General features: G+C 32.1%; 1 protein-coding gene across 6 annotated transcripts in view; it reads right to left on the minus strand.

Moving 5' to 3' along the window:
* Positions 1-13,523, minus strand: part of LOC108547662 (La-related protein 4B) — a 16,222-nt gene extending 2,699 nt beyond the window's left edge. For 2 of the 6 annotated variants that reach the window (XM_017900278.1, XM_017900273.1), the window contains exons 1-7: positions 13,208-13,508; positions 11,453-11,819; positions 10,710-10,959; positions 10,298-10,438; positions 9,633-9,857; positions 9,290-9,429; positions 8,228-9,073 (exon numbers count right to left, since the gene is read on the minus strand). In XM_017900278.1, coding sequence (XP_017755767.1) covers positions 8,228-9,073; positions 9,290-9,429; positions 9,633-9,857; positions 10,298-10,438; positions 10,710-10,959; positions 11,453-11,819; positions 13,208-13,223 — 1,985 coding nt within the window. In that variant the 5' untranslated portion in view covers positions 13,224-13,508. Of the gene's footprint in view, positions 1-8,227; positions 9,074-9,289; positions 9,430-9,632; positions 9,858-10,297; positions 10,439-10,709; positions 10,960-11,452; positions 11,820-12,937; positions 12,963-13,207 lie in introns of those variants that run through there. The other 4 variants (XM_017900274.1, XM_017900277.1, XM_017900276.1 and 1 more) reach the window with 4 other exon arrangements.
* Positions 13,524-14,324: the final 801 nt, after the last annotated feature.

A 14,324-nucleotide genomic window follows, 5' to 3' on the forward strand; every position in this document is an offset into this window, starting at 1 on the left:
AGGAGGAGGAGGAGGAGGAGGAGGAGGAGGGGAGGAGGAGAATGAGGAGGAAGAGCAGCATGAGGAGGAGGAGCGGGGGTAATGATAATGATAATAGCAGTAACGTCAGTAATGGGATTCGTGCCAACAGTAGTCATTAGCAATAACAATAACAGTAGCAATAGTAGAAGCAATAAAGTAATAATAGTAATATAATCTATAGCAATATTATATACTATAGTACAGTATTAGTAGCAGTGGTAGCAATAATAATATTAATATTAATAGTGGCGATAGTAGTAATAGCATTAGTGATAATATTGATAGTAGCATTAATAACTGCAACAGTAGTAATAACATTAGTAACAATAGTAGTAGAAACAGTAGTGGTAATAGTATTTGCAGAAGTAGTAGCAGCAGTTAGTAATAATAATAGTAATAGGTGCTAATAATAATAGTATTTGTAATAACGATAGCAGCAGCAGAAGTAACTATACTTATAGTTGTAATAATAATAATAATAGTATTAGTAATGAATAATAATGATAAAGTTTATTATGATGAAGATAATAATAATTTTATTACCATAATGGTGATAAATACTATAAAAATGATGACTTTGACGATAATAATAATAATAAATAAAAAATTGGTACCAACATTGATAACAATAACAATACAATGATAACAGCAATAAGGGTAATAGTGATGTGGAAAGTAGTGTCATTGAAAATACAAATTATATAGCAGTACCAATATGTATCATAGTAATTACAATAATGGAATAAAAATCATAATAATGATCCAAGATTATAAAAAGAATATGGGGTACATAACAACCAGAAGTGGTAACAGTAATATTAACGAGAAAGACTTTTGTAAAAATATTAATACGAATAGTTATACTTTAACAATAGTCATAAAGTAAAAGACGATAATAGCAACATAAGGTGTGTTAGTAGTGGTAATAACAACAATAAATGTCAATAGGAAGAATGCAGATGTTCACTGAAAAAATGATACTGATAATCATATAACGGTACAAATAATGGTAATGATATACACGACAATGGCAATAAAAATGATAATAACGATGATGACGATCATTATTATTGTTGTTGTTATTACTATTATTATTATTACATTATTATAATCATTACAATTATTATTATTATTATATTATTATTATAATCATTACAATTATTACTATTATTATTGTTGTTGTTGTTATTATTTCTTTATCATCGTTATAATAATAATAATAAGTATTCTATTCTTATTATTATCATTATTATTATTCACAGCAGGGAAACTGTACAAGAAATTACTGAAAGCACGCCAGACGTCCATCATCCAGGCAACCAGGGATCTTGTCAGATCAGCAATATGGTTTCAAGAGGAGACCATCCGCAGTTGATGTGATAATGGAAGTCGTCAGAATCATATAAGAGAAGCATCGTAGAAACCGTCACTCGCGGCGTGTAGTTTTATTAGAGACGTTCAACGTCAGAAACGCATACAACTTGGCTAGATGGAGTGACACGTTGCCCGCTTTAAAGCAGTATTCAGGGTATTGTAATACTTCCTTCGGGTGATAAAGAAATTGAGAGACAGAGTTGTACTATTGGATACGACAGAGAGAATCCACAGCCAAAGAACCATTTCTAGCGTTGCGCAAAATTTGATCCTGGGCCCGGACCTCTGGAATATCATGTATCACAACTTCCTCCATATAGTGATGTGAAAGGACACTTTCATGATAAAATACGCTGACAACTGTGCACTAATAATAGTTGCACTTAGTGTGGAATTGATGTCGACGAAGTCGATTCACGTTTTAAAACAAGTCAGCCGTTGAATGAACAATTATGACTTGTAGGTGTCTGCGATTAAGGACAAAGATAGATCTACTCGTCATAAAAAAGGTGACACTTATGCCTATGCTGACAGACAAAAAGACCATTTAAACGTGCGGTGTGGTCAGGCATCTTGAAATAATGATGGATAGGAAACTGACTCTCTAGCGAGTAAAGAATATAACAGACAAGGCGGCAACAGTGTCCATAACCTTGCCCATACCAAGTACGAGGAAATTACGCATGTCGATCACGCAATCCATCCTGAAAATATTGGTACAAGAAGTGCATGGCCACAGTGCAGTGGAGAAGAACGTTTAGAATCACGTAATTCTACTGTACGGTGTTCAAACTCACAATACTGGTGATCGTCGAAGTTCTGCCAATCGATCTGCTTGTCCAAGAATGCAAATGGATATACGGGCTAAAGTCGGTTGATGCCGTGGAAACAAAGAAGAAGACCAAGTACCGCACAATGAAGTGTTGGCTGGAGCATTAACAGGAGCACTGGGAGTGCAACCAGAGGATGCGATGGATAGCGAGACTCATAAGCTAGCTAGCAGCTTAGGTCGAATGTCAATTCGGTGAGGTCAACTTCTATCTAATCCAATTCTTCTCTAGACATGACTTCTTTTGCTCGTACCCCCATAAGATAAGGAAGTTAATGCATTAACCTTGCACGTGCGACATTGGCCAGGATGGCGTGAACTACGTGTTCTTCGTGTGCGATCGCTGGTCACTCAAAAGGATCAAACTGGAGAACTCAGTCGAATATGGTCAAAAACGAGGATGAGTGGAACATCGCAGCAATTTTCGTGGAGATAGAGGGATAGCTCTTCGATACACGCGATGATGCAGTCTACTCTCCAACATTTCTCGTCATAGAGACTGAGACACAGGGCGGAAACAGGATCGTGAAATAAAAGACGCCTTAATGAGCGCAAAACGCGACATACTAGCCCGAAGAAAAACGAAAGCGGTCGGCAGAGTGATATATGTCAGTTTTTTGAATTTGTAGTTTTAGTGGATATAAATTCCTGACGCTTAGTGAGTGCTGACACCCTCAAGTATCTCTGAAAGATTACCACAGTTTCCCACATATGAAAAAAATTTGTTTGTCGCTATTATTATTTATTGTGACGGTGATAATAATGATAATGATAATGATAATGATAAAGATGAAGATGACGGTGGTAATCATGAAATGAAAATGATAACGATGATGGTCATGATGATGATAATGATAATGATGATGACAATAAATGATAATAAATAATAATAATAAATAATAATTATTATAATAACAATAATAGTAGTAATGGTGATGATGAAGATGATGATAATGATAATTCGCATAAGATTGTCAATTTTGCGTAGCAATATGTCCTTCCCGTGACGTATGGTGGAAACTCGTTACGTACGAAGGACAATGCGGTGACCAGAACATTTGTGTGATGTCTCTTCAACACATGTAGAAACTAACGGAAGAAACTCCGATGATAAACTATTCGAAGATAAACACACTGGTGTGTGTAATTTAGAGGAAAATTTTCAACGAATTCCAATGGTACGTTCAAATAAAAAAAGAAGCAAGCGGATGGCTCCCTTAAACCGAGGGATAACATGTAACTCTAGCAGAAGTGACTCTGGGTAAAGACGAATTTCAAAAATCGGAAAGACAAACCGAAGAGTCTGATATAAGCATGAACAACTGAAATTCATGATCCTGGTCCATACGACAAGCCACTTGTAAACAAAGAAATATCAATATGGACATAGGAAATAAACTGTAGGTTACTCGTTTGCTAAACACAGGTCGAAGGCGCTTAAAAGTCACTACATTCAGCTCAAAGAACAAAAAAAAAATGCAAAAAGAAGTAAAATAAACGAGCGAAATAAGTAGCCTGGCTATTGCCTCATCACAGGTTAGAAATACTACGTTAGAGTACTAAAAAAGAACCTGATCACGAAAATGACAGGAATAAATCAGAGACTGCTGTAATATCCGCAGAGTATAAGGTCGCAAAACATGACAGGACCATCCGATAGAGCAAGGTCTGCAATTGACAAATATTATGTAATGAGAAAGAACTACAAGGTAGTAATTCAAAAGTTTGATACACTCGATCAATGCAATTGCAAGAGCTATCAAAGTTGTAAGAAGAGCGAAGAAGACGTATCAAGTTCAATCATTAACCTTGTTAGTGATTTTCAACAGAAAGAACATATTTAATTTGTCGAAGTGGAGCGACACTTTAATGTATCAAGATATCTCTTAATGATGATAAAAGATTATGTGAAAAATTGTTAGTTGGTATATAAGACAGAAGACAAACCAAAGGGAAAAGAAGTTATTATTAAAGTTACGTTAGGATCGATATTGGGATCCATTCTTTGGAAAATTTTGTATCACTACACCATACAAAGATGCCGACAGCAGGGTTTCTTATAAGCTACTATGCGCACACAAAAAGAAGGCAACAGTGTATTTACATCCTCACGGCTGATTAACTCCACTGAAACTCTCATGATCACAGACAGTGGTCATTATTAGCCAAAGACAATGACAAAGATCATCGGCGGGTTGTAGCGAGACTGAGCGATATAGGATAATGGCAGCATCGGCGTAGACTTTCAATCTAAATGTTAGCTATTAAGAAACAGAAAGCTAACATTATTCTTGAAAGATTCACTCGGTCTCGTTACGGCCCGCCGATGATCTTTAGCACCGTTTTCGGTCAATAGCAGTCACTTCTTGTAATCATAGAAGTGTCAACGGAGTTTGTCAGCCGTGAGGATGTATATACGTTGTGCCTGCATCTCGCGGACGCATAATTATATTCACTGCCCACAATGACGAACAGACACAACAAAAACTAAATCAAATCATGAGAAGGATTATGATGCGGAAATGGATAAAATATCACGAACTCTAATTTGCGATTTAAAAAATCGAAATTATTATATTCATATAGAAGAAAGAATTTCTACTATCATACCAATACCCAATGTCTAGAACCGTACAACAGGCTAATGACATCAAGAGCCTAATCTATTGTACTCTATGAAGCAGAAATATGCAATGAAAGTTAATATAGGTCATCCATAACATCTGTCCAGTGGCAAGGGATAGCACAGGAAATTATGTGCCCCTATCATTCAATGCCGAAACTTACGATAACAGTAGTTACTGAAGTTAACCCGATTGACCAGTCCGCAATAGAGTTTTGACAGTGGAATTTGAACGAAGGCCAAAGGATCATAAGGCTCATAAAGATCCTTTATGGATAACAATTTCTACATGAGTCAGTTCCTAACGAAATACTTCTGAGAGAATGAGGAAAGTAATGTCTCCAGTATACTGGTTTTGTGGTACGAAATGTGATAACGCGAGCCACTTGCTTTTTGATTGTGAGCGATTCAATGACAAGAGAACAATGCTCGTTTTCAAAATTAGATAAGTAATTGCAGACTACATCGATAGAATTATGCGTAGGTAAGAGTTAGGTGAAGTTTCTTCTTATGTGTAAACCAGGCTGTGATGTATAGATGAAAGATACTTTAAAGATCGCGAACGTTAAATAAAAACAAAAAGGATAAAAGAAAACCATTAGAACATAATACAATATGTCCCACTCTAAAGTGGTACAAAAGTTCCAGTTTGAATCCACCGTGGTAAAGGGAGGTGGCCTTTTTTTTTAATTCGAGTGTCACACACCTTAATTTTACATAACCTGGCAATGTGAATCCTGCTAGGTATGTTATGAATATCTTCCACCTGTCTTCGTAAATAATAATAACGATAATAATAATAATAATAATAATAATAATAATAATAATAATAATTATAATAATAATAACGATAATAATTATAATAATAATAACGATAATAATAATAATAATAGTAATGGTGATGGTGGTGATGGTGGCGATGATGATGATGATGATGATGATGATGATGATGATGATGATGATGATGATGATGACGACGATAGTGATGGTGGTGGTGGTGATGGTGGCGATGGCGGTGATGATGATGGTGATGATGACGATAATGATAAGAATAACATTAATGATAATAATAATAACAATACTAATAGTAATAATAGTAATAATAAAAAGAATAATTTAGAAAAATAATAAAAAGAATAATAATAACAATAACAACAATAATGATATGTAATAATAATAATCATAACAAAGCAATAATAATAATAACAACAAAAATAATAATAACAATGACAATGATAATGGTAATGACGATGACAATAACAATGATTCTACTGCTGACATTGACATTGTTGTTGTCATTGTTGTTGTTGTTGTTGATGATGATGATGATGATGATGATGTGGTGATGATAAAGAAGGTAATGGTGATGGTGATGATGATGATGATGGTGATGGTAATGGTGATGGTGGTAATGGTAGTGGTAGTGGTAGTGATGGTGATGGTGATGGTGATGGTGATGGTGATGGTGATGGTGATGGTGATGGTGATGGTGAGGGTGAAGGTGACGGTGACGGTGACGGTGACGGTGACGGTGACGGTGACGGTGACGGTGACGGTGACGGTGATAGTGATGGTGATGGTGATGGTGATGGTGATGGTGATGGTGGTGATCGTGATGGTGATGGTGACGGTGATAGTGATAGTGATGGTGATGGTGATGGTGATGGTGATGGTGATGGTGATGGTGATGGTGATCGTGATGGTGATCGTGATGGTGATCGTGATGGTGATCGTGATGGTGATCGCGATGGTGATGGTGATGGTGATAATAACAATAATAATAATTAATAATAATAATAAAATAACAAACTCATGTATTAAAGAACCCTGAATAATATAATAGTTCATATGTATTGTTCATTTGCCGCAGTAATACAGGCAAGAAATATAAATTGTGCTACCACATAGTACTGCATACATTCTTGCATACATACGCATTGCAACATTTTATCGTATTTAATCACCATAAAAGAATGGTAAAACTTCCGACTACCTAGTATCAAATGGATACCTCGATTTTGAGCATTTTACACTTTAAAATTAAAGTTTGCTTTTTCATTGAATGGAGCACCAGCTCTTATTTGAAAAATTTGTTCTTCAGTGAAAGAACCATACTAGTGAGGCATTCCAAACAATATTAAACAACTTATCACTCGATGGGAAAAGAGATGTAGCAATGAATAGAAATAAATGGCAAATTGGAACAACTGAGCACGTTTACAAAATTAACCACCATAGAGAGTAAAATAACAGTAAATTCAGAAAAGATAGACCTATTTCTTACCGCTCTATGTATGAGTATAACATAATTAAGAAAGGGAAAGTTTGACAATTATAAAAAAGTAAACAAATTTTTTACACAATTGCAATATTTTTACATATAGTAGATATATATTAATAATGTTTAAGACAAATTTATTATTTTTTCAAATTAAAAGAATTGTTCATAAATGTTTTTGTAATTGTGTTAAAAAGTTTTATAAAACATCAATAAAAATAAAATAGCGTAATTATGAAATATGTTTCATATCTTTTATTAATTATTGACAAATTAAAAAATAATACATGGACTACTTGTTATTAACATAATATAAAATTATCATTTTCCAAAAATAAAACATATATTTCAGTATTCATTATTCTTACTTATTTTGTCACAGTAATTAATTTACTACTTGTATCCGTTCTATTTATGAATTAGTAAATAAGCATGAATTTTAACGTTATTACAATATCATACTAACAGAACATAATATATACTGAAACTAACAAGCTACCATGAATAGCTACTTTCCCTTTCCTTCTTATATAGGTGATATGAAAATATAGGTGGACTATATAACTTTCACTAATACACATCCACCATACAGAGCATAGCACGCATATAATGCAGCCAACACTATCAAACACAGCTTAGCAATCTTTTCAGGCTCTATATGACTGCCTGTATAATATAAGTCATTCTGATGTATATGTGTGTATGTGCGCGCGTGTTTATATGTATGTATATATCTGTGTGTATATTTATACATATATACATAATATATGCAATGTATCATTAAAAGCAATTTAAGAACTTCAACAATAATTTATAATAAGCAATACTTTAGAAATGTAATTAAACAACTATTTGCTTTTACAATAAAAATAGAATATATGTCCTATTACACACTTGCACATACACAAATCCTGTATGTACATATACAAACATATATACGTATATGTATTTGATATGTGTATAATACATATGTAACTACATAAACGTATGTATGTATGCAGGTTAAATGTATTTGTGTACGTATATAATTACGTATGTATGTGTGTGTTTATATCTGTACGTTGTACGTATGTATGTATGTATAAGAAGAAAGCACACTCACTTATCAGGAGATGACGGGGGAGTGAGAGTGATGGTGCTGAAAGCGATGTCTGTGGAGTCATTGTTGCTAGCAGAAGCATTAGAGCTGACATTTGTAGATGCAACAGGAGTAGTTGATGTACTTCCAGAACCAGTTGGAGCTTCTAGCGAACCAGCATGACCACCAGCACTTGACCCTGGACTTGCAGACCTACTGCTATTACTTGTCGGTTGTTGATGATATTGTTGTGAAGTTCCTGTAGGTTCTTTTTCTTTGATACTTTTCAATTTTGCAGTACCTTTAACTACATCTGAAAGCCTATTCTGCGACTGCGTACAATCTGTACCAACAGTTTCTACTGAAGCATTATGGGATTTTGCAAGATCAGCATCTAGGCCAGGAAGAGGAGGGAAAGCAGAAGCTTCCAAATCGAATTGTACCCCTCGGTTACATTGTGTGTTATTATTACTGGCCGGGGCAGATTCTCTGATTGACGGTAAGGGGCTACTATTAGCCTTTGATAATGATTCTTGGTCTTTGGTCCTACGATGCATACGATGACGCGGAAATTGTACTCCAGAGTCCAGAGTTTGAGCGTCATTTTCTTGGGATCCTTTCGAATGGCTGCTATTATAGGGAACCTCTCCAGTTGCTACAGTTGTATGTGAGGAGTGGAACTTTGTGCCGGTCTGGTAGGAAGAAGAAGTTGGCTTCACCGTAGGCAAGCTCGAAGTAAAAGTCGGAACTGTTGCTCCTAAAGATATTGGTGCTCCACTTATAGGCGGATGTGAAGTGCGTCCCATTGGCACCATATTACCTCCGCCACCCATCAAGCCTGGTCTTTCAGATCCATTTCTTTGTTTATTTCTGTATCATATGTATATATATACAAATATATATATGTATATATTTACACTTATGTATATATTTAAGTCATTATATAACCAAACTACTGCTTACATTATTTTGAAATGTAGTTTTTGTATGAAATACTATCATAACATGAAAAAATACATGTAATTTTCTTAATAAAAAATTAATATATATTTCTATATTGTTAAAAATAATTATTAATGTCAATACCTGTGACGAGGAAATCTTGTGTTATGCGATTTAAACGTATTATGTGGTGTAATACCATTCATAAAAACACCTGACATGTCGAAATATGCAGGACTTGCAGGTCCCCAAGGCATCATTCCAGGAGGATAAAATGGTTGATGCTATAAAAAGTATATAAAATAGCTTAAATCTTATATAGCTAAAATATTCTAATATAATACGACATATTAAAACATATAAACATTTTTATTATTTATTACATAAATATTAATAGTTCAAAAAATTCAATAAACTCTATAAAAGGAAATATTGGTATATTCAATAAAAATATACTAGAATTTCTTATGAAATCTTGTCTACTTACATATAAATGAACCTGATTGGCATATGGCGGCATAGTAGTTTGTGGCATAGTAGTACCATTTGGATAAAGAAAACGTTGCTGACCAGTTGTATAACTATTTGGATCATAAACAGGTGGTGGTGGTGGTGTTCTATAACCATTTTTAATACCACCCACACTAGCAACTGCTGGGATTGGTAGCCTATTCATTGGTTTAGCTTTGATTCTAGCCATTATTGGCTTTCCCTAAATTAAACAGAAGTATCAATATTAAATAACGGAATAAAAACACTGATTATAATTTACTAATTATATTTGTAATGTATTTTATTTGTTACACAAATAAATTATATTGATTAAAAAAATTATTCTAATCATATAAGCAATTAATAAAAAATAAATAATAGTTAGAATTATTAATTATTCTAAAACGAAATTACTTGTTTTACAAAATTTTTATTTTTATAGTATAAGAATTTTAAGTTTAATTCTTTAAATTTAGTTTATATTATATACTAATTAGTAATAAATATATATATATTTTAGCTATACTAAACACTTTTTAGAAAAGTAAAATAAAAATATATAGGCATAAGTAATGGATAAATACATTATTGCATAATTTGACATTCTTCATAATGTTTATTAAACTAGGAAATAAAAAATCATTTTTTATTGAATATTACCTGAAACTCCCGAACTTCCTCACGTAAAAACCTGTAGGCCTTTTGAGCATCCTCGTCAGATTCAAAAGTTACATACCAAGAACTATTATGGGCAAATTCACATGAAATAAATCTTGGACACCCTTCCCCAGAGAATAAATTCTGTAATTAAAAATCTTATTTTATTCACATTCAGTGTTATGAAAAACTGAACAACAGAAAAAAACACAAAAGATTACATTATGAATAGTACAATAAATTACTATTGTGTATAAAAGTATTATATTGCTATTATATAAGTCTATCTAAACGTATTTAATTTTTTTATTTAATTTATATTACTAATTATATGAATATACAATAGGGAAAATAACATGCATATATATAAAAGAAATAATGTGAATATATGTGAGTATGTATGTTTCTTTTTCACCTTCACATCTTCCAATGGTGTACTATCTGGTATTTCACGAAGAATTACAATGCATCGTTTGTGATTAGGTCTTACTTTCTGCCCTTCTTCATCAACCTGTACATTTGGAGATTCTCTTAGAACCTCTGTTATGAGTTTTATATCCTTCGTTAATTTTTTCACTTGATTAAAATTTGCTACTGTCCATATTGGTACATATTGATCATTATCCATTTGTGATAATAAATATGTATCATTAGCTAAGTTTTCTCTAAAAACAGAAAAAAGATAGTGAGAATACAATATGATAAAATATAAATTTATTATAAATGAAATCCAGTAAATAATTCTACATAATACATAATATTATTCAGTAAATAAGTAAAATAAATAATTGTATATCAAATAGTACATATTAGTCATTTTTACATTTTCATGTTATTCCTTTGATATTATCTAAAAATTAAATGATAATTCATTTTTCAAATAAATATGTAATTTCAGATATACATAAAGTAAATATGATAAAAGAGGAATTATATATACTAAGGATTATGTAAATAAATACTATGACTTTACTTTGTATCAACTATAAAATATTCTAACAAATTAAAAAATTTTATAATTACAATAATATTTGAAGTAAATATTAATAATTAATTAATACTTAATATTTTATGATTAATAATATTCTAAAATACAAACTTCAGTTAACAATAGACAATAGAAATTTTTGTAAAGTTAAGATCAAATGAAGGTATTACCTGGAGAAATAGTATTCAAGTTGTGAAGAGAGCATCTGTTTAAGTTGTTCCAAAGGTATACCAGTGGCAGACAAGTCACCCATTAGAGCAGGTTGATTTGGCACATCACCTATGGGAGCAACATCCACTGGACCGTAACCTGCAGCACCCCCTATACCTCTAGCATGTTGCAGTGAAGGTTCCAAATTACCAACACCTGCCTCCAATATCAATTCATTTCCACTTGGAACTCCGTTCATGATGTTATATTCCAAATTGGATGCAGTACTTCCAATTGCACCCCCAACAGAACCCAAAGGTTCAGGGGTGGCTGGATAGACCGCCCCTGGTGGGAGCTTCCCAATGTCCCCATTCATGTACACGTACCCTATGAAAAATACAAAATATAATCAGTAATAAAAATACATAACATTCATTATATATTATAAAAACAGTTAACACCCAATACATAATATACTTACATGTTAAAACATGTAATATATAATTTGATTAATTAATGATCTTAATTTTACTTAGAAAATATTTAATTTGAGTAATGTTTTAATTTAATAAATTGAAGATAGATTTGTGTCGATCAACAACCATAATTAAATATATTATTAATAATGTAATAACAGAAGCATATCAGACCCTAAATGTTTGTAATATATGTATAATAAAATGAAAAAAGTATGCTTTTATATTTATATTTTTATAGTTCAATTAATACTAGATTCATCTTTTATAAATAATCAAACAAATCAATAACCTTGAAAAGTGACCTCTTGCTCTTTTAGATTAAAAAAAATTAATTGATACAGTATTTGTATATATTATTAACTATGCCTATATTAATTTATTTTGCAATCATATTAAAAATATTACTATAAATTATGCTTCCTCAAACACATAATTTTCAAATGTAATTTTCAATAGTTTTTATATAAATCACACAATAACAAAATATAACACTAAATTTTAACTAGTAAACAATTTCCAAAAATGATTAAAAATATGTAATATGCATATCATACTAGTCTGATGTAATACATTTGTAGTGCCTATATATACTTGCACACACATACATAAATTCGTTTATATAGGAACACGGTTGTACATGTGCATGTGTGTCGCACGTATGATGCGCGCGCGCGCGTGCTTGTGTTCAATAGCACATAGTACGTGTGCATGATGTATATATGCTGAGTGTATGTGCGCGAGCGCGCGCGGGCGTGTATGTGCATGCTTAAATGCATATATGTACGTAAATTCAAATTATACAAATTTATTTACATGAAGTTTTAACGAAGCATAACGAAATAATAAATGTAAAAATAGAGATTTTGTATTTTTGATAATCACATAAAACAACTGTTGTCGAATAATGATTTCTCAATCTTACATATAAGCTAATGAACGACGTAGAAGAACTTTTATATCATAGTACAAAATGAAATGTTTCACTGACTTTGTTGAAAGTTAAAATTGAATGTTGATCGTACAAACCGTGCCACATGCTAAGATTTGCTCTTGTTCAGTATCAATGTGCAATCGTCAAGCATTCACACTTAAACGTCACATTGTATCCTTCTGATATAGTTCTTTGGGAAAGGTTACGGCATGAAAAGTAAAAATTTTGAAAAGGCAAGATATGCAATATGTTGGATGCGATTAGCCAAATATAGAGCGAGACGTTGGCCGGGCCAACACGTTCACGCACGCAGATATGGTGACAACCACTTGGACAGTACACTTATGCGTATCGTATATCGTTACCGAAATCACCATTCATCCCGAAACAATCCCGGATTCCATGTGCCTTTATCAATAGGTGTTCTCGGCAGCTTCGTTTACTGGCTCGTTCTTCGGGTGTAAGTACCGTGAGCGCACACGGTTGTGCGCAAAAAACGCAACCTTATTCCTCGTTCTCAAGCTATGAATAGTTAGCCATAAGCATCTGCCCTCAATCCTCTACATCATTTGGATCAATGTGAGTCGCGCCGTTTTAGAATTTTATGAAATTCTTACCGAGAAGATGAATCAACTCAACACAATTTCTCAAGGAAACTACAAAATGGCCGACACAGAAAGGCACATGCCGTAGCTCAGTGCATTATGGGCCGTAAGTATGTAGCTCGACTATAGTGATATCTGGTGGTTAGATTGCCATTACTCGTGCCCGGTAAATTTAAAAGTTTAGAAATATTTAAGGATTACTCTATACACTTAACTAAAATTTTATATTATCTTATATTGATATGCTGTTGTATATATAGATTTATATAGGAGCTGTATTTTTATTAAATAATTCCAATAATTTTATTTTCCATATAATCAATGACTAACTAAATATGCAAATATTAAACGTAACCTAAACTTAATATAAAACTATCATATTCATTGATGTACCCACATAATTAAAAGAAAATCCTTATATATAAATAAACATTCACGTAAAATATATACATTTAAATACAACTTATAAATATAAATTCTACAGTTTATATGATTAACATGGCTTAGAAAGCCATTTTTTATTCAAAAATAAATAAAGATTAATATTAATTAAACTCTCAAATTTAGATATCATATAATGTATTTTATATATTTTTGTGAAAATTAATACAAAAATTTATTACATTTTATTACAACAACAATATTAATTAAATATAATTAGAATTATAGTTAACTAAAGAAAATAAATTAACAAATTATCATCATATCTACATAAACTGTTACTAAAAATTTAATGAAACAATTTTTCTTCAAGCATTATGGTTTAACAATTCAAATTTTTAACTTTTAGATGCTTTCTTAATTGATATATCTTTTAATGTGCTATTCATACTTAAAAATTCATTCTGTTATTAAAGTTAAATGGAAAGGAAAAAAT

This window comes from Eufriesea mexicana, unplaced genomic scaffold (genome assembly GCF_001483705.2).
Source record: "Eufriesea mexicana isolate 0111107269 unplaced genomic scaffold, ASM148370v2 scaffold1146, whole genome shotgun sequence".
Lineage (NCBI taxonomy): Eukaryota > Metazoa > Arthropoda > Insecta > Hymenoptera > Apidae > Eufriesea > Eufriesea mexicana.